This window comes from Drosophila gunungcola (assembly GCF_025200985.1).
Source record: "Drosophila gunungcola strain Sukarami chromosome 2R unlocalized genomic scaffold, Dgunungcola_SK_2 000004F, whole genome shotgun sequence".
In the NCBI taxonomy this organism is placed as follows: domain Eukaryota; kingdom Metazoa; phylum Arthropoda; class Insecta; order Diptera; family Drosophilidae; genus Drosophila; species Drosophila gunungcola.
Window position 1 is genome coordinate 2,871,931 of NW_026453167.1, and position 22,289 is coordinate 2,894,219.

At 39.5% G+C, this 22,289-nt stretch overlaps 1 protein-coding gene across 4 annotated transcripts in view; it reads left to right on the plus strand.

Moving 5' to 3' along the window:
* Positions 1-20,888, plus strand: part of LOC128254006 (homeobox protein invected) — a 34,094-nt gene extending 13,206 nt beyond the window's left edge. The window contains exons 2-4 of one of the 4 annotated variants that reach the window (XM_052982766.1): positions 18,314-18,319; positions 19,613-19,779; positions 20,363-20,888. In XM_052982766.1, the coding sequence (XP_052838726.1) occupies positions 18,314-18,319; positions 19,613-19,779; positions 20,363-20,632 (443 nt within the window). In that variant the 3' untranslated portion in view covers positions 20,633-20,888. Of the gene's footprint in view, positions 1-4,532; positions 5,046-11,919; positions 11,979-18,313; positions 18,320-19,612; positions 19,780-20,362 lie in introns of those variants that run through there. The other 3 variants (XR_008267509.1, XM_052982768.1, XM_052982770.1) reach the window with 3 other exon arrangements.
* The last annotated feature ends 1,401 nt before the right edge of the window (positions 20,889-22,289 follow it).

A 22,289-nucleotide genomic window follows, 5' to 3' on the forward strand; every position in this document is an offset into this window, starting at 1 on the left:
CTGCGGTTAATTTCTGCTTGACTAAACGATTTCCCATTCATTTGCAAAATCTGAAAACCCCTTGCGGTTGCTCAGTTGCACAACTCTCGAAATAACAACCGAAACAACCCAAAAAGAGATCAAATTTATGGTATTTTAATATTAATTTGCAAGTTAAGCGATTGCGCTCTGTTCTGTGGCTTGGGTGGTTCATTAGGGCACTTTGTGGCTGAATAGGAAATTCGGATGTGGTTGGCATAATTTAGTATATGCACTTATTAATTCAAGTGTAATTTAAAGTCAGCTATATTTCTAGTTGAAAATTTATCAGTTTTACATCGAGTTATGTAAATGAACATTAAATCAATGAAAATTCTAATATTACGGATACTTATTTTAAAGTAAAATATTTTAAAATTATTGTTAAATAATTAATTATTTAAGCCCAAACTCCAAAGTAATCACAATTTTCTTGTATTAATGGTCGAGCAATTGTAATTTTTTTTTCAAACAAATATGCTTGCATAAGTAATTAGCATTTTCAAGTAGTTCGCTTTCATAACGCCAATTAGGATCTCATATGATCTTGTACTATTTCAGAATTAATTTTGTACACCGCCATAGCGTTTTGAAACTTCTCTCTAACAGTTCCAAATGTCAGAATGGATATGCATATCTTTATAGGCCGCCGCTTAGTTATAATGTCTATTTGAATAAGCTTATTTGCGCAAGTAATTAGCTCCTTAAAGTTGTTCACATGATCGATGATCTCGTTCGCTCTTTGATCCAACTCTGTTTTTCTATCTCATTCAATAAACCTATGAAGTCAGGGTCCAGTAATAGACCGTATAATGGCTTCCATTTCTTTTGGGTTCCAAGTACCCAGAAACTTGGTATGTAATTTTGTACTGGCTGTTGGCTTAGCGGTTGTTGTTGTTGTAGTCGTTAGTGGTTGTCTTGTTTTTTTGCTATTTGGTGGTTGCTGTTTTTTGTTGTGGGACAACACTTGTTTTCATTTAATGTCTTTTTAATGGGCATTGCCATGTTGGATTTTCATGTCTATTTTCGTTGCGTTGTCCTTTATTGAAATGCAAAACTTTAAAGCCAAAGGCCGAAAAAGAATCAATTTTTTACATCAAAAATGTATATAATTTTATTCTTTCTTATTTTTTGTGCTGTTTGTTCGTGGCATTTTGTGTTTGTTTGTTTAAGTTGTGTTTTTTCGAGTTAATGATGTTGTTGCGTTGCTTATGTTGTCGTTGTTGTTCTTGTTGTTGTTGTTGTCGTGTTTGTGTCGTGTGTCGTGATCGCACCCAAACGGGCCAAAAGCACCCTCTTACCACCACCTCACCTTTTTTTACCAAGACGAACGGCTTCAGGTGCTTCGGGTTCTCTTTCATTTTGGTAGCAGCTCTTTGACAAACGCGTTTGCCAGCCCAAGTGTGGTGTGTGTGTGTGTGTGTGTTGGCCATGTTTTCCTCATTGGAGCAATTATTATTTATTATTGTTGTTGCCACTGCTACCGCCACTGATGTTGAGCAGGTGAGCAGGTGTTAATTGTCAGAGTTGAGTTCGTTTTTGGCTCGCCATCTCTGTCTTTGCTCACTTGTTCTGTCTCTTTTGGGTATCTTTTTTTTAGTTTTTGGGCGACTGCCACTTGTTACTTGAAGGTGAATTGAGTTGCTGGCGGCATTTCAAGAGATTCTAGCGCTTAAAATTGAGTTCATGGCGAAAAAGAGCTCAATTGTAAAAGATTCTTTGGCTTGGTGAGTGTAATAAAATTGTTATAAAGTATAAAGTAAATTAAAGGATTCCCAGAAATAAAATCATAAATACTAAGCTATACTTATATTTCGCTGCTTAAAGGTGTCTTAAGTTAAGACTGCGTTATTGAGACTTATTTCCTCTAAATTACCTACTAGAGTTTTCCGACAAGCTCTCCGACTTTTCCAGCCCATTCCCCCCATTTTCAAGTGATCATCGCAACGACCTTCTGGTTCAATTAACTCGCATCGGGGAACTTGTTATGGTCCCTTGTTAAATCACTCTCTGCGATTCCGATTCCCCCAGCAAACACAATAAACGATGTGTCCGAACAGAACTTAACCGCAAAACGATTACAAATGGTGAATAATGTAAAATCCATCAACTGCAAATCAGGCAAGTGAGCTGCTGCCTGACAGTTTGTTTGTGTGTCTAAAGCGGCCCCCTGAAGAATCCGGGGATTTCGGGGGGAGATGCGATACGGATGGAGGTAGAGGATCCACCAGATCCACGATCGTTGGCATGTGGCAGAGGCAGAGGCAGAAAACTGGAAACGAGGCAGTCCGCAGCACACACACAAAATGCCCATTTGATGGACCAAGGTAAATGGAAATTGCTGCGCTAGGGAAATAAACAAAGAAAAGCCAAGACAGACAACTGGAAAAAAATGGATGAGGGGTAGTGGGTGGGTGGGGCGAAAAGCTGGCAAATATTTGCGCTCCATTGAAAATGCGGTTAAAGACGCTGCTAAATTGTGGGCGGTGAAAGCTGCGTAAGGCGGAACTAACTGTTGTAAATTTGTTGACATTAGCAGGTCGCATTTAAGTGTGCATTGTATACTGATGGCTACCGCAACAAAATGAGTTATTTTCCACTTTGCCAATGGCAGCCAGCAGACTTGTCATTAAAAGTCCATTAACTATAGTAGTCAACTGTTGTCGAAGGAGTTTTGTGGTTCGATCCGTGTGTTTTTTGGGGGCAGGCCATATATACCCATATATATATGACTACTGGCAGACAGACAGCTAGCAGGCGGTAAACACTGAGAGAAATTTGGGAAGCGAAAACGAAAGTAGCGGGAAATATATCTTGTTATGTAGGGGCGTTAACTCAGCTTAAGTTGTTTACCGGTGGACCGAAGCAGAAAGGGAAAGCCCTGGGTTTATTTTCTGTTGTACTTAAGGTTTCAAGCTATAAATAATACTTTCAATAGTAGTAAAGGTATTTGATACGTTTCTGGAAATAAACTTAAATCCCTTACTATTGTTTCTCCCTACTGTTAACAAATATCATTCAGTTTGACTTCATTTATGACCTTAAGTTGCTTTCAAATACTTTTAAAAGACCACCCATAAATCGTAATACCCACAGAATGGTAATGATCTAACACGAATGAAATGTATGAAACTAAATGGAACACTTTTGTGTCAATCGACAAATGGCATTTTTGTGTAGTGTAATTTACGAGTATGTTTCTGTCACGCCTGGCACATGACTCACTTGGAACTTGCAACGCGGGACAACGAGTATATCTCCCAACTCCATATCCATCTGGGAGCCCCAAAAAGCCCGCAGACCACACACATACCAAAATAGGAAGAGGGAAGATCGGAAGAGTTTTCATTGTAAGCTATTAAAGTGGGGAAAAGCGTGTGTGGATTTTTAAGCCAAACCATTCGGTTTCAAGCAGGCAGCCATTCATCCATCTATCCATGCACCCATCCATCTGGCCACCCACATTGCCAAGGGGCTATGTAGAGAGTGGTATTCCTTCAAAGGGACCGACATGTCAGAGATTTGCAAAAATATTTCACAACATGAGAAATGCGATGCAGCAAGATGTCAACCGAATGCACAAAACACTTAAAGATGCAGTTTTCCCCCTAAAAGATCCATCTGGAATGGGTTGCATAAATCACACTGTTCGCTCCAGTGGGTGGGGGCTACAGTTGGGTGGTATTATATATAAGGGGTTAATGCGTGTGCGATGTCTGGACTTCTTACAACCAATTAACCAGCCAAGATTTCCATTGCGCCCACAAATCAATCGAAATCGAAAACAAAACAAAACCGAAATCGATGCTGCAAGTACCAGAAAGCGGGGCAAACCAAGGGGAGGAGAATGTGGAGAGGGGCGCCACAGACTTAATTAAGTCATCAACCAGAAGGCAGGCTAATTGGAGATCTGCGCCGCGATCGCAGCATCCAACGGATACCAGGACTGGGGGGACACAGCTTCAGATACGGAGATTCAGGGAGAGGGACTCCTCTCTGAACTGGATGGAGGGATCGGGATTGATGTAGGGATCGGGGGTTACGGGGAGGCGGTGATGGCATTGATGGCAGTGGAGGGATCGAGCCAGATCAGTGACCACGAGACGCACCCGCAATTCGAAGGCGGCGGCGCACACAAGAACCACATGATGAACAGGCAAAGAGATGATCACCAACATGATCTTCATCGGTTGCACTAAAAATACAATTTTGTTAAAGTGAAGATGTTTTGAAATATAAACCGATAAGTCTTTAGCTAGAAGAACAAACACAATAAAATTTAATTTGCTACATATTTAAATTTAACTTAAATATATATTTCTTATAAGATAGCAAACGAAAACTAAAAGACGAAATCAATTTTAAAATTTAGAACATGTTTAAAAATAAAGATTAACAAATTATTTACTTAAATTTCACGATCTTAATGATTTTTGCGTTAGTTTTAAACGGAAGACTAAGATTAATCAAGTAAAATTTGTTTTTGTATTATTTATTAATGATTTTTTTCTCAGTGTCTTGCCCGATGATTCAGTAAATCAGCGGAGACCACACACATGTGTGTGTGCTTTTGTATCTGTGTGTCCACCTAGGAGTTCCCCCGCTATCGCTCTCTCTGTCGCTCTCTCCCGAGGTTTGAGACGGTATGACTCACGGATCGAACCTTAAAGCTGGCAGCTTTTTTGGCAAGGCGCAGAAGGCAACAACAATGAGGAAAGCGGAGCAGCAGCAGTGGACCACCTAGCAAGTTGGTCCAAAGCTGGGACCCATTCCCATTTCCATTCTCAGGCTGCCTTTAGGGTGGTCCAAAACTGAACTCTGAATCGCTGCTGCCAATGAAGAAGGCTCTCCCCTAACACTCGACGACATAATCTGGGGACAAGCCGAAAGAGGAGACACTTTTTGCGGTCAACTTGGCCTGTCAGCAGCCGTGTAATGTTTAGTTACACTACCTGACAAAATAGGACTTAACAATGCCGTACTAATCTTATTTTTTTGAGGTAGTGCACCATAGATTTGAAATAATAAGTACAACAATTAAAACAAAATATTAAACTTGGTTGTATTTTTAAAGAAATAATTTGTTCTGGTTTAAAAGTAAAGTGATGTTTTTTCGGCGTTTCGTTATATTTAAGAACATGTTTTAAAATACAACCTATAACTAAAGTAAAATAACTTAACTTTTAGTTTATCTTATTAAGATAAGTTAAAAGTATAAGTCGAATGTTTAGTTGTTTGCGTACATATACGTATTTACAAATTTTAATTTTAATTTTTCGAAATTTTAAAACCAAACCTGACTGACTGGTGTAATTCACCTGATCCCGATAGTCGCCTGCTGATGTTGTTTTTGTCTCCTGGCTTATCTGCAATGTTTTTACATTGGTTCAGGATTACCAGCTTCCCCTTGCACCCCTCTTTCCCCTCTTATTTATTCACATTTGCATACCGTAAATGTAACATTGACATTTTTATTAACCGAGTAGTTGGTTAATGCTGTTAACCCATGAGAGAGCCAGCGGAGTATGACCACACATATACTCGCTTATGTGAATTATTTACCCTCGATTGCAATTACAAAACACCGATAGGCATCTGGTTTTCGCAGAAGAATTTGCATTTGGGGAATTAAGTAACGCGCGCGAGTTTAACTGCTCGCTCCCCTTTCATTCTCTCTTCCGCGCTCTCTTCGCATATAATTAAGCCGTGGAAGCCTGGAAATTGCCAGCAATGGAGAGGAGTCGACTGCGACTTGGGTGGTCCCCTTTTGCTCTCTTGTCAAAATGTGTGGTCTTTATTAATAACAACAAGCAAGAGGGGGAGTGGGGGGATGGGGCGAAGTTTCGCTGTCGCCAATACAAAACGGATGTGTTGTTGTGTTGTTGCCTTCGAACTTGTTGCACTGCAAAAGAGAGTGAGCGAAAGAAAAAAAAAAGAGGGGGGACTGGAAGTGGGGCTCTCCCTTTTGCTCCTTTGATTTCTTCCGCAGAAGCTGCAAATTAAAACATTCCTCTCTGCGCTCGCGATTCTTTGTTTGCTTTACTGATGACGATCATTTCGCATTAAGTTTAATTTAAGTTGAAATTAGTTCGTTAATGAACTCATCAGGAACAGTTTTTGACTTTTGTTTATGGGGATATATGCCCTATAGCCTGTGGGTAGGGTATATGTGTTTGCGAAGGGTCTTTATCATTTTATAATTCTCCTTTCTTGTCAAACAAATGTTTTGTATATAAGACTTTGTAATTTTTTTTTAAACTATTTCATCCTTTAATAAAAAATGATTTTTTTGTTATTATGTATTATCTGTTTATGTATCTTCAGTTATACCAATTCATAAACTTTCCAATCGCAAAATTTTTATTAAAATATGAATATAAATGATTAAAATTTAGAAGTCTGTGCTTGATTTTAATTTAGAGGTTAAAAGTAACCAGGAATAAACTTATTTCGTGCTTTAAATCGATTACTAAGATAATAATATAGTCTGTCTTTATATTAAATCAAGGTTTTAATGACAATGTGGAACCCATGTTAAGCATTTCATGTTTATTCCATATTCATATCCCCTCTCTTTCTTGCTGTTGGCCAAATCTTAATGAGTTAATTAAGGAAGGCAAAAACATTGCAGCCACACAAAACAGACAGCTAACATGAGGATAAATAAAAACAACATTTAAGAAACAGAAGAAGCGCGTTCGCAAGAGAAAGAGCATCTTCACGGGAGATTTAAATAAATTTTGTTGCAGCTGCGACAGACTAAAAAAGAAAAAGAGAGGGGGCTAGCAGATGATGAATCAACTATTTCCCCGTCTCATATAATAAAATTCTAGCACGCGTGCAAGTAATTAAGCCCCCAAAGATGAGACATCTCTTCGTATCTCACACACATAGATCCCCGATATCGTTATCGAATATGTTCATCTTGCACGCTCAACCCAGAAGAATTACCGGTGAGAAGAGATTCGTGAAGAGGGACCTGAAGAAGAAGAAGAAGGGAGAAGGAGAAGAAGCGGACTGCAGCTGAGGAGAAAGTATGAGGTTGGGTTTTTGTTAGTCGGTGCCTTAATGACATGCTAATGACTCCAAATGAGTTGACTTTAATGTAATTGAACAATTAACTAAGATAAGGATGCGGTCGTTGGGTTCGATTCGGGGAGGTCAGGGGGGAGAGTGCGGGCGAAGAAAGAGATGAAGCGGAGAAAGGCGCTTGCGGTTTTGTTTAATTTTTTATGGGCTAAAAAAAATGTTAAGAAGTAGGGAGGGTTCCTTTTAAAATAAAAGAACTCTGAAAAACATGAGTGTGGTTGAGTTTCGAAAATATCCAATATTTTGTATGTGGATTAAATGTTTTGAGTAATAATGAAAATATAATTTAAAAGTAGTTACAGCAATTTAATATGAAAAATGTTATTACAAAAGCCATTTTAAAACAAGAAATGAAGATAACTGAGGCAAGTCGAAGTCTATGTATATTCTTTATAACATATAAACTGTTCTTTATAAACTAAACTGAATTAAGTTTGATCGCAAGTTTTTTAGTGTTATCAAACTTTATTAAAATCAGGTATAAAGTTTAAAAATCGACTAAATTTTTAAATCCATAATTTAAGTGCATAAAATGTACAAAATTAAAATTAAGGCATTAGCATAAAAGCTTTAGAGCTATGCAATTTTAAAATCAGTGCACGAATAGATTAAATTAAACTTATCGTGTTACCAGGTCAACATATTCTTACCGAAATTCCGCGCAGAAAAACATCCATTCAGCCATCGTAAGGCGCTAATTTCTTTATTCATGTAACATCGCCAGCGACTCGATCCATCCGTTGGGGTTTATTCGCACCCTTCTTGAGACTTGGGCACCCATATCATTGCTTATGCAGCACATGAAGCTGCGGAAGACAAATTTACTTGCATGCCACAGATTCAGCTGGAAGCTGCCTCCGCTTTCAGCTTAATTGCGTGCATAAATTGTTTCAATTTCAATAAAAACAGCCAACTCACTGCTATACAAAAGTAGATACCGAGCAGCAATGTTGCACAACTGGCCTGGCTGGAGAGTATCAATCAATGTGAGAAACTCAGCCAAGCGACTGTTTGGTTGCATTTTTAGTTTGCGTAATTAATATTCTGTGCACTCACATCACAGACACATTTACGCAGATGCATATACAGATACTCGGCCGCTGATACAGATACAGATTCAGATACATTCTTGTTAACAAGTCCAACCAACAACAATTGACCTCTGCTGCTGCCACTGTCGTCTGGTTTTATTTTCAGTCTTTTCCACTCGACTCCTGACTAATGGCATAGAATTTGCCAAGTTTGAATAATGAATGTGTTCTATATAGAGCGTATGTTAGTGTACAAAATACTAGATCAACTTGCCGCACGCCTAATGCCCGACATATTCGACAAACGTTTTGTAATTGAAATGTAAATTGAGGCCCGGGCTTAATTGATATGCTCGGTCCCCAACATTGTCTCGATTGTGTTCAATTTGCATCTCACTAAATTAATTTCATCCCAGGAATACATCATGAGTTGACGGTTTTCAAGGGGTTGTGGGTGTTTCTCTAACTTGGGGGTGGTTTATACATTGAATAATCGCTATAAAAGCTTAGACACGGTCCAGCGATTTACATTGTGTTAAGGGTTATTGTCGAGTTCGGGATTGACAAAGTTTAACAAATAATAAATGCTGTGAAATTAGTTGTATGATCTGTTTTGTGATTGTATGTATAAAATGTTTTGTTAAACTAAGTAAGTACGTAAGCTATTGGTTAGCTCTGACAAAATTAAGGATATTAAGGAATTCGGTGAAATAATACGCAATAATAAGAATATCTTAATGGGTATTATTCCTAACTTTATCTTAAATCTCTTTTCCCTATTTTAATGACTATTTGTTCATGTCGCGGTCTAAGGAAACTGTGATTATTTTTATATGTAACATAAAACCACGTTTTTTTTTGTTATCTCCGCCCACCAAAGTACTGACAAATTTAATTAAATTTTCGATTGCCCTGATCCCCGCCCCTTGGAGTCAATCCATTCCACTTAATAATTGAGTGTGGTTGCTGCTGAAGGGTGGTGACTGGTATGGTCTGGTCTGGTGGGTGTGCGAGTGCTTAAACAAGCTTTCATGCAGCAAATTCAATAAGCCCGAATCCAATAAAATCCACCCCTCAGACGGCGGCAGGTTCACCATCACCATCACCATCACCATCATCACCTCCCCAAACCGGAGGAAAATTGTTTGAGTGTGGCTTATCTTGTCGACACACTCGTGGGTGGTTGTTCCGGGACTTTTTCCCCCCTTCCGGGAAATGGGAGGTGGATGACAAAATGTGGCTTATGATTAGCGTGGAAAATAAACAAGGGACCCCTGGATCTTTGTTTCCGCTTATTTGTGGTTTGTCATCTCTGTTCGACTTAATATTCATGCGTATGCACAACCCTCATTCGAGTGGGGGTGGAAACTCTGCCATTTTTTTGTTGTTTGATGGGCGTTGCCGGCGGAAAAGCAGACAGCACAGAACTTGTTGTTGGCAAAAATCGTCAACTCGAGTCTAATAACTCATTTACAAAGAGTGCCTGACAACGTTGCTGCTGTCGTTGTTGCAGCTGCTGCAGCTGTTGCAACTTGCTGCAGTGGCCCCCAGAGCAAAATAACTTAATTTCATAAATGGCCACAGAGAGTCGCAAAAGTGGAAAACGGCTTTTAGCCGGCTGAAAATGTTTTTAGCTGCCATGTTTTTGACTCTGAATCCAGTCGACTGATTGACGTTGCCAGTAAGCAATCAGCCATGCAACAGTGTTTTTTTTATTTTTCTCTGCTCTGTCCGCGCTATTAACTTGGCCAATTCCGTGTGCTTAATTATGCTTGCAACTCCGGCAGTTTTCCTCTAACGTTCTTCTTTTCATATGCTAAAATTGCCTTCTGTCTGCCAGTGTGTTTTTGCGTTTTTGCTTTTTTTTTTGTGCTTTTCTTGCATGCAACATTTGCATTGATTGTCGGCTCTTTCGCCTAACAAAATTGCCGCCAGTCAGCCAACTTTGGCTTATGGAAACTATTACGGTGACATTTTCATTCCATGGCTAATTGGTGCTGCTAGATTTTTGGTTTTGGAGTGGGAAAAAGACTCGAAGTCCGGGTCGCGGCAAGTGAGTTATTAAACGGCGCTCAACGAGGCGTATGGGTAATGCCAAATTGTGAGCAATTTCACCAAAGTCTTTACTTGGAGCGATGGAAAAATAGTGGAACAAAACCGTAGAAAATAATGGTTGAATAAATTGAATATGATTTTATAAGTGGTTGATTCTAATTGTTTATTACTTATTTCATATAAATAAAAAATTCGAGGGCAATCATTTAATTTGTGCCAATTTAATAGGTGACAATTAAAACTTCAATGCTAAGGGAAATCTATATTTTTTTTATGTTAATTATTTTGACCAACAAAATGTATTAAAAGAAAATAATAATTTTTTTTCAGGGAAAAAAAATATTTGTAAGAAAACAAAAAAAAAAAGTTTATAAGATCTCAAAGGCTTAAGCTGATGTTGTAAAAATATGCTGTTACATGCTTGGAAAAAAGGACAAGACATTGAGTATCTGTCAAATTACGAATACTCCGATTTAACCATATTAATTTTAAAACTTAAAAAGGCTATCCATAGTCATTTATAACTTATCTCGATGCCCACACCCAATGAAATTGATTCGCTTGTTCCCTTATTTATTCAATCACTTCGAAATCCATTTCGATTGAAAGTTTGCTGGAAAATTGCGCAAAACAACAGCAAACAAAAGTCAAAAGCGAGAAGTGAGTGAACTGAATGCAGTTGAGGGAGTCGAGAGTCGACAAATCGAAAATCGGAAATTGAGAATCTGCTGCAGACAAACTAAGTACAAACAAAGGCAAACGAACAAACTAATAAACAAACATACGGAGAATACTCCCCCACAAACGCAGATACGAACACACAGAAAGGAACGAATCCGGATACAGATACTTTTAAACTCCCTTACCCTCTCCACTTCCCAACCAACCCGCCGACGACTATCAAAAGCTCGTGTATGGAAGCTGTCAACTCGAGTTGAATTTAATTAAATCCTTCATGTCGGCGTGTCTGTTAAAAATAGACAAATGACAGTTTCCTCTTCACGGGAAAAAGGGAAAATCGAGGAAGGATGTGTAAACTGCAGGCAGACAGGAATTAGCGGGGGCATTGGTCCTTCGAGCCGGATAAGGGCCAAGTGCAGCTCCGATGACAGTTGAAATTGAAGCACAGATTACGACAAAAAGCTGAAATTGAATTGAAATTTACTTGGCTTGTTCTCAGCTCCTGCTTCCTTTTAATAATTACTTAATTAAAAGCGCCGCACAAACAACAAACACGCGAAATCGGGCCAGCCAGAGGATAATAGTAATTAAAAGTCGCCAGATCGAAGCGTGAGAATTTTAACAAAAACGCTGAGATGGGGCTGTTGCTTAAACGACATCGAGAGCATTTTGATAGGGACCGCGACTGAAACTAAAGAAAACGATCCAACCGATTTAAGAAACGTTGTTTACGTTTAATACACTTTTCACGAAAGGGTTTAACGAATTTTTAAGAAAGATTGGTAATATTTTAGATTTAATTATAATCAGTTAAGAAATGGTGTGTTCTTAATATGCAAATTTTAAAGTGAAAATTAATATACGAGTTATTTCTGGTGAAATATTAAAAAACAGGTGTTAATCCGTTTAAAAAAAGTAGATCATAGGTCATACATACATACATACTAAAATCTTTGATCTCTTTGCTGACAATTTTTGAGCATTTCTTTTAAGTTTCTGATTTTCTTCTTTTTTTATCCTTCCTTTTTAATTTATTAACTTAAAGGGTATCTCCAGTTTCCTTGTACCGATATGGTTATTTATCACTAGAGTCCGCGGCTCCTGGAAATTGTCAAGATGCCAGAAGATGGGCCAGTCAAGAACCGATCGCAGAGTCTTCTAAGCGGCGTCTTCTGGCGCCAGCTGCTTCCTTTCCCTGTCTCTCCATCTGCCCTTCTCCCTCGCACTCGCTCCCATATCCGACAACCTGCTGACGTCATAAAAACGTTGATAACTTAATTAACAACAGAAAGAGCAGCAGCATCCCCAATCAATTCAGGCTCAGAATTCCACGGCTGCTGTTCCCTTCGATTTTTGTTGGAAAAAAAAAACCTAAACTGATATCAATACCGTCGTATCCCAAAGTTCAAAGCCGAGGAATGCGGTAGGTAAACTAAGCCAAATTAAAAGTGATCGCATCACTTTATCGATAATTTATCAAAGCCGAAAAACCCAGTGGCGAATACTCTTTGTAATTTTTTTTTGTTTTCGGGCATGGTTCCATAAAAGCATATAAAGTTCTTGCGGGAAAAAAAAAGGAAAGAGCGACCTTTGGAGACCATGCGAATCGGTCGACGTGTGTGGTCCACATGGCGGAATCCAAAGCGAAGTCGTCGTCTTCGAAATTAGCATAAGAGCCCGATCATGATGACGACGATGATGATCATGATGACGCCGATGATTATGATGATTATTATGCTGCCCCGTCGGAGCGAGAGATCAGCTGCATGGCACAACAAAAAAAAAAAAAGCAAAGAGTAAGCGTAAGAGCCAAACTCAGAGGCATGGCCAAAAGCCGGGCCATAAATCCACAGCGAACACCACCGCACAGGTGGTCAACTTGGGCGGCTCGCCCTGCTGATATTTAAAACAATCTGTTGTGCTTTTCAATTACTTTATAGTACGTACACGACATACGAACGATCGGCCAGGCTTTTGGCTTTGGCTCTCCGACTCTGGCTTTTTGTCTGCCACACAGCTTAGCCATAAAAAAAAATTCAGGAGCGGAGCTAATCGGCGGAGGGCCGGAAATATTCTGTACTATTTCAAGAGTTAGCATACAGACTGTTCTTCTGTGTGCATTAATCAAAGAAAAGCCATTTATATGTTAATTAAAAGTTAATAAGCTAATAAAAAATGATTATTGAAAACTAGATTTGACAAATAATTATCAGAAAAAGTTTAGAACTTTTAAATACTTTTTCTAACAAATCATCGCTCAACAACTCCGTAGGAAAGCAAAATAATCGAAATAACATTGGTATACCATATTTTGAGATTCTATTCTGAAATTTAAGATTATACTTACTTAACATTTGCAGATTTAATATTCTTTTTTATTTTGGATTAATTCCCTTGAATACGTACCCGTTTTCAAGACATTGTGCCTGCCCCATGCATTGGCACAAAAAAAAATATGAAAAGAAAAAATCTTATGAGCTCAGCTGTGCTATTAATTGTTTTATTAAGACATTTCAAGATTTAACATGCCATACACCCTACCACACAATGTGCAAGGCATAGTAGACTGTGGTAAAAAGCTCATCAATACTCTACTAAGAGGGATAATTAAGCTTTGCAACATAAAATTAAACACAGAAATATGCTATTTTTATTTAATTATTTTTTGGGAAGACCTTTTTTAGAATTTAACAGAAGAATTTATGTTATTAGTAAATAAAGATTTGATTGTCCCAAGTATAAGAAGTATAGTATAAGTATAAGAAACGATTCTGATGGCAAGTCAACTTTTTGCATTATAAACAACAACTTTTTAAGCAATTCCAGCAGGTTGTTGTCTTACTTTGTGCAGGGCACTGAGTAAGTGCTTCAAACTTGACTTACAAAAAAAGAGGCAAGCCCACAGACCTGAACCTTCGGTTGGAGCCCTGCATCTGGGCTCGGGTCTCTGTCCGATCTTCTGGCTCATTGCCTTTCCCCATCAGCCTCATCAACATCATCATCATTGCGATTACGATCGTGATCATGGGCTCTTGAAGACGATCATCGCCGATGAGGACCTTTGGTGTGGTCCAGTGGTCCGAGTGGCCTGCATTGCGGTGATCCGTGGAAGATTGATGTTAATGTCGGCATCGCCCTGGTGTGAACACACTTATTCGCATATTTGTTTTGCAACCCTGCCAGTTTTTCGGCCACACACGACGTCGAAGGTTCAAAAAGGGGCTATCGCCGCTAATAGAGCCATAAAGCGAACATTTATTGATCTACAAATTATTTGGGCCTGCCGCTCTGGGCCCGAAACTTCGATTTTTGGCCGCTCTCGTGGGCAATCTAAATATTCATTAGTGTCTGGGCGGGTTGATTGGTCGGTCGATCGCCTCAGAGATCGCTGCGTTCTTCGATTTAATTTTATTTTTATAGCCCCCCTCCGAAAGAACCCGCTGACTACCGCAACCGACAGACAGAAAAGCAAATAAACAAACACTCTCCCGATAGCCATAAGATACCTTTCGTTTCGGGTGGTCCCGCAAGATCAGTGGCTCTGATGTGTTCATTAGGGTGAAAGTAACTCCCCAGACTGCCAGACTGCCAGACTGCCAGACTTTGACTGATCTAATTGGAGAAACTGGAGCCGAGAGCTCCGCTAGCTCAGAGCTGAGAAACTGAGGATTGCGTTAATTGAGAGGCCATAAAAGTGCACTAATTTAGTCGAAATATCCATAGAAGCGTAAAATGTTCACACCTCAATTGCACAAAAGCAACAAAAGCCAAAGCAACGAGTCTATTAGGCTCGATATACATCTACATGCACAGCTGCAAAAAGCAGATAGAGAGATACAGATACTTTGGCCGCCCATATCGGTGTCGCCTGTACTTGAGGCCTCCGCCAATCTCAATCTCAGTTCCAATCCAAATCCAGTTGCAGTTGCAATGGCAGTTGCAATGGCAGTTGCAGTTCCAGGCCACCTGATGCTCAGCTTAACGCAGCGGATTGATTACAGTTTCTTAATGAAATTGTTTGCTAATATCAGCGGAAAATGCGGTTTGCAATTTGTCAAACCAGTTGCGGCCGCCTCATGGACCCAATCAATGCTATAGGTGTAAGCGATATCCCGGGCATGGTATTAAATCGCTAAAGGTGTGAGAGCGCGTAAAAGGTTGCCTCGGAATTCGCTGGGATCATTGAGGAATCTTCTCCTTCTGGGAAGATTCCATCGCGATTATCTTTGCCAAACCATATTCAATATTATAGTTATGCGGGCTTCGAATCGCTTAAGAATTTAATGGATTTTTTAGATTTTATTGGAGTATTAAGAGTGTTTAAAGTTTCAATAAAGTTTATATCAACAGTCTTGCTATAAGTTTAAGTTGTTATATCGATTGGTAATGCTTCGGTTTAATGAATATTAACTTAATGATAAAGTCACTATGGTAGTTCTCAAGAAAATGCATTTTCCTTCAAATTTCATTTGTTTTATCGATTGCTTAAGCTTTGGTTTAATGAATACCAATTTTATGATGGAGTAATTATTGTAGTTATCAAAAACTTCAACTGTCCTATCCCACTTTAATTTGCCGACTTCAAATTGCGTTTGAAGCAACATGTTTTGACACCTCCGACTCGCCCATGGAGCATATTGAATGAGGAGCCCTGCGATGAAAGAGCCGCGAGGACAACTGTGCCAATTTCATATGCAAAGCTGGCTAGGGCTATGCAAATTAGCCAGCGGCTCTTAGCGACACACAGGCAAGTGGCAAAAGCAAAATAAATAGCAAAACGACCGCAGTGATAGAGCAATTAAGAAATATGCTTTAAAATATTTTCATGCAGGAGAGCAAATTATGCGCTGGAATGTTGACGCTAGCCTTTGGCGCTGCTATAAGCTTGTTAGGCTGGACTGGCTGAAATGGCTATTTTCGATCGGACGATCGATTGAGCGATAGACAAAACGCTGACGAAGTTTGCAAGCTATATACGATCATACGATCGGCATCGTTTGTCAACCGGCGATTGTGATTGCGTTTGCGAGTGTCGCGCTGTCCGCGTCAATCACTTCAATTAAACGTGCAATCAAACCGATGAGCGACGCGTCGTCATGTCAATATTCATCAGTGTCGCCAAACCGCAGCGTTAATTTGCCTGTCTTTCCAGGTTGGTTATGTGCGTGGGATCCAGTGATCAGTGATCGGCGAACAGCGAACAGCGATCAGAACTATGGATCCCTAATAACCACCGATCAATCATCTATCGCTTTCACTTTTCACATGTAAATTTCCCCGGCAATGTGTTGTATTTTATGGCTTATTAATGATCTGGGCTCGAATGTGCGATCATTAGAGACAGATACGAGCTGCGATCGTCTCGAAACAGATCGCTTACATCGAAGCTCGGCGATTGAAGCTTACTATGTATATGTGACTGGTTCTCGATCGCCAGACCGGCTCCATCTCCATCTCCGATCTGTATCTGTATCTGAATCCGTATCTGTATCTCCATATGTATCTGTATCTGTTTCGGTTTGTGGCTCCCCTGTGACGCGATCACCATGGTCTGTGTGTGGCCCGTTAGTTTGAGATCTTTATAAGACAATTTTGGTGGAGTTTGCAGTTGCTGTTTGCTGTTTGCTTTTTGCTTTTTTACTCTTTGGAGTGCGTGAGTTACGAGTGTCGTACTGAAAATACCCCACATCCTTGCATATTTGGCTCCTGCCGGAATCATCATTCTTCGCATTTAATTGCGCACTCTCATTGGCCGGGTTCATTCAATTGCTCTGCCTAAATGGCAACTCACCTGGTCGGCCGGATTCCTTTTCTGTGCGCCTGAACTGCTGCTTTTGGCATTTGCAACTCATGTTAAGCATAAATAAAACAAATGCGTTTATTTTAAACATATGCCCCAATGGCAGCAGAAGAAGCCAGCTTTTTGCCTCGACTCGACTCACTTCGCCAAGTTGGGTCATTCGGGCTGCTGATGAAGACATCTTCCCGTTTTTGTTTTCTTTGCCGTCTGTTCTGGCCCGTTGTTGGTTTTTGATGAACATGAATTTATGTGAATGTGCGTCTCTGTTTTTGTTTATTTCTTACCGGCTTAGTTAAGAACAAGGCCACCACCTGACTTCTTTTTGCTGGTACTGGTTTGCTGTTAAAAATCGAACAACTTGGGTTTTTTTTTGGTACATTTTTTGATTGTTAGTAACAGTAAACAAGGAGTTGGAGAATCGCTGAAAAGTATTTTGAGGATCAGTTCGTTGACCACAACAATAAAAATAGTAATCCAAATTCAGAGTGTCATACATATTTACATTTTTATTAGCCTTTTTAATTGAGTTGCATTTAAACAATAGTGTATTTTCAATTTTTCTTTCTGACCCATTTTTTTCAAAAAATCATGAAGTTAATTGGAAATTATTTTAATTTTTCCCTCATTTTTCTTAAATAATGATCTAAAATGATTCACCCTCCGTAGATATTTCTGTAAATACTTATTTCAGTACTTCACCAACATTGATTGAGTTCATATAATTTGTATTAAAGCCAATTTGAAGTAACCCCCTTTCGAAACAAACTCCGAAACTCCCCCCGAAAAACAGCTTTGAAACTTTTATTGTGTCAAATTTGCGCAGCGAAGCAATGAAAAATTTAACACGCTATAAATCACATTTTCCACAAGAAGAAAGGAAAAGATTTGACGCTGGCAATTGTTGCATTGTAGGGCATTTTTCTTTTTTTCGAAATAAGGGACTGCTGGCAACCCCTTTTGGCAATGTCCTTGCGACGCTTTGGCATGCAGCTTAAGTTCGCTTATCTCGGCTTGCCAACATGCGTTTTTTTCTTGTATTTCAATGGGCAAAAGGGGGTGTTTTTCTGGGGGGTCGGAGGTCATCATGACTTGGATTTTCCTGTCGCCATCGTCTCCCGGCTGTCTGACAGGTTCAAGGTCTGCGTTTCCTTGCCTCTCGCTGTTTGTTTTTATTGTCGGCTGCGTGTGAAATTTAAAACCGTGATAACACCTTACAACAGCCACGCCCACTTGTCAGGCACGCCCCTCTCCCCCCCCCGGTCCCTTTAGAGAAATTTTGGTTTAATTTCGCGCCCGTCGGCAGCTTTGGCATTTTGTTGACAAAATTGATTTGTTCAATTTTTCCAACGATTTAACTTAGGGCATGACTTGGTTGCGTTGCCATTAGTGCCGCTACATTTGTTTTGAAGGTTGTTGGGGCGGCAGGCGGCAATGGGTGGGCGTGGCCCAGTGGAAGTCGCCGGGAATTTTTGCACGTTTCGCCGACAGAAAGTTTCCGCTGAGTCGCGCTGACGTCGAGGAATTTAATCAATTTCCGATATTTTATTGATTCGCGTTAAAAGTAAATTAAATTTTAAATTGTCCCAAGCAGTTTACCTTTAATGTTCTAACCTATATATATCTTTCTCTCTCTTTGCAGGTCGAAGTAAGTAAAAAATGACTCAAAATGGGCCTCAGTCAACTGGAAATTCTGGATCGATATGATGGTGTTTAATAGTTCAAAGGATCTGCAAGGAATGGGGCATAAGTTAGCTTGGTAGAGGTTTAGCTAAAAAATATTGAACATTGATTGTTTTTATTACTTGTTTATAGGTTCAGTGAAGCAGAATTTAGCATGTTTATCTTGAATAACTATTAAAACTTAGTGTTCAGGCTAGGAGCGTTTTTTTTTATTCTTTTGCTATCCATAGCTTATTGTTTAGTCAATCTTTTATTCTAACTAAAATTGAAAGGTCACCATATTTTAAAAATCTGAATTAATCTCCAAAAATTTAAATACAACTTATCACTCCGTTAAAAAAGTATATACATGATTCTTTTTCAGTTTTTAAATATTTTAGAGGCGGCATAAAGGGTTTGTTCTTTTTCCTTAAACCTTTAGAGGCACATATCTATTTTCCTTCAAGACAATTTCCCCCAAAGCTCATCCCCAAGACACTAGCAAATGCCTTATGATAATGGAGCTCTTAAATTACAAAATACTTGCCACATATTTGCTTTTCGTTTCGTTTCGTTTCGAACATCTTGCGGTCACTTGACTCGGGTCTTCCTTTGACCAAAATATTCCCATTAGTGAAACCTCATAATCGCTTCATCTCTCGTGTTTTCCATTTGCATTTCGGTTACAGTTTAGTCAACTATTTCCCAAAACGAGCCAAACTTTGAAACCCCATTTTCAGGATAGAATAGAAATAGAACCCTACCCACATCAAGTGGAGGAGCGATTCTCTGCGCCTGTCCGCCCCGAATGCTGTTAATTAAATCCAAGACAACTCAAGTCGTTTCCTTTCGTTTGGGGGTGTTTTGTCGGGCTGGCTATCCTTCAGGAAAATTAGCCACAGTCAAAAGTCATTGCGTTGATTACTTTTTGAAAATGACGCGAGCAAATTTCCACCCAAAAACTTTAATTGTTTTAGCTGGTGGGTGAGCTTGTAAAGCGGGGATAGGGAAAATGTGGGGAGGGATGGGGTAGAACAGGGCAGAAGGACGTTCCACCCGAGGTTGTCTGGACGCATTTAAATGTGAATTAATTGCCGGGCTGCGCTGCAACATATATGAGGCACAGGATTTATGTCCGCCCGATGAGTCGGCAGTCGCCAGTTGGCAGTCGGGCAGGTTGAGATCCCAGGTCCAGTCATGTTGGTGCCATTAACGCGCTCCCTGGAATTTTTATGACCTCCGCACTCATCTCATCTCATTGTGTTTCCCGATTTTGCAGGTCCACGAGCGCGAAAGCCCAAGAAGCCATCGACGTCCAGTTTGGCTGCAGGTGGAGGGGGCGGGGCCGGGGGCGTCGAAAAGGGTGAGGCCACGGACGGGGGCGGCGTTGCGGAGGACAAAAGGCCGCGAACGGCCTTTAGCGGCACGCAGTTGGCCAGACTGAAGGTAAGGCAAATCACGATATATCAACCTATATTCCACTTAAGCACACTTAAAATAAAGTGGTCAAGTTCTAAGGGAATTTTACATTAGTATCTAGCCAGCTTGTTAAACACACCAATTTAACAAATACCCAAGGAATAACAAATTACCTGCTAATAATCTTTGTAAATAAATCATTTTGAATAATCATAATTATCAAAACAAAATTAAAGTTAAGTAATTTCTTTAATAAAAACTATCGTGCATTAAGTAGATACTTACATCTACACCTCAAATGACACACTGTGTTCCAGTAAAATATGAATTGTTTTGAAATACTTTAAGTTTGCCTTATGAAAATAAATTAAAATTTTTTTAATTGTATTTGGATTTGTACCAAGTATAATTTATGTAATTTTTTGCGGTAATCAAAACGAAAACGAATTCTTTAGTCAGATTTTATCTATTGTTCAATTTTTGAATCAGCGAGGAAGCTTATTATTATTTCCAGATAAATTGCATTTTTTCATACTTATTACCAATAATTTAAAATATAAAATTTTACCCTACTTTAACCAATATTATTTCAAATTTTTGTCGCCCATAGCACGAGTTCAACGAGAATCGGTATCTAACCGAAAAGCGACGCCAGCAGCTGAGCGGCGAGTTGGGCCTGAATGAGGCGCAGATCAAGATCTGGTTCCAGAACAAGCGGGCCAAGCTGAAAAAGTCGAGCGGCACCAAGAATCCGCTGGCGCTGCAGCTGATGGCCCAGGGATTGTACAACCACTCGACGATACCGCTGACCCGCGAGGAGGAGGAGCTGCAGGAGCTTCAGGAGGCGGCCAGTGCCGCTGCAGCAAAGGATGCCTGCTAGAGTTCGGGGGTCGCCGGCAATATCTACGATCTAGTATTTATGGAGTAGCGTGTAAGGCTAGCTTTTAGAAAATTCTTTACGATTAAGTTGTACAATATTCTAGTCCAACGCACACGCAACTGAACAAAAAGCAGAATCAGCCGAAGAAATCTCCCGAAGAAATGCCCCCCCGAAGAAACGAAACGGTTGCGTGTGTGTTTTGTATAATAGATTCATAAATTCACAACTAAATAATTTAATAAACATTTAAATTATACACGCCGTGTTGTTGCTGTCGTTATCGAAAGAATTTTGCATAATTTTAATTTGATTGCCATATCTGTTTATGGGCCGCGGCCAATCGGCCAAGTGGGTGGTCTCCATCTCCATCGCCATCTATATAGCAATATATATATTTCCATTTTCCGTGGGCGTCGGCATTAATTACTCAATTAACAATGCGCAGATCAAAAGATTGGCCGAAGCAATTGCGGGAATTACATTCGAATTAAATTCATTATGCAAATTGAATTTTAAAACTGCTATCTCCGAGCATAATCACGCCTAATAAACGGCGTCTCGTCTCGATTCCAAACATTAGCAACATATATTATTAAATTCCCTCCTTCTTCGCTTTGTTTTTGTGCCCCTCTTGTTTTCGCTCCCTCCTCTAATTTAGCCATTAAATTTGCATACAGTCGTCAAATTCAGCTCTGTGTGTGTTCGTGTCTGTGTACAGGTGAGTGTGCGAGTGTGCGTGTGTGAGTCTGCCAACGGCACAAATTGACACCTTGACGGCCGAAGCGGCGTCAAAAAAGCACGGCGCCCGGTCCGCAGAGCTTTGCCCGAACTGAAGTGCAGCGTCAACATCGCGTAGGTGTTAAATGTGTCTGTCATTGCAGGCGGCATGGGTTAAGGGAGTGGTGGAGGGGGTGGCGCGGCTTGGCCGCTTGGCGGTACAGTGAATAGCAGGCACGTAGCACCTGCAGAGGTACGAAAGGCCAAGCAAACTGGTAGCCAAAAAAACAAGCAAGCGTTGTCTAAATACAGAATCACTAACACCGAAGTTTGTTAACAATTAAATGGTAAATCGTAATAACTCAACAACACCAAACAATATATTTAAATATTACTTTAAATAATTAACTACTTTATAGTATATTTGAAACTTATAAGTTTTTGATTTGTTTATAATTTAAGCGTCTAAGATTTATCTTAAAATTAAAGCAATTGGCCTTGCTTAAAAAAAGTTTAAAAAAAGATTATAAAAAAGGTATGGCAAAAACAAGTTTTTAGCAAAGTTGTTAGACTATATTTAGTAAATGAAGTAATATAATAAAGAATTAATGATAAAAGACTAAATTCAATTCAAAGTACTTTTCAATGATGTAGCCAAGATTTTAAACAAAAATGATACTTATTTCCTTCTTATTTAAGATAATACAATTTTATTTAGAATTTTATATCAGGCATAAACATCGAATTTGTTTGACATACCTTTACGGTTTTTAGCTTTGTCTTTTGTTTACCAAAGAGCTACTAAAATCCATTCAACGAGCCGTAAACAAAATGTATAACAAGTATAGCATACAGTATATATACCATTATGGAGTCTTTAATTTGTGGCTTTGCTTTTGCTTTGGTGCAGCAACAAATTGGCCGTTGCCTTCGAAATCGC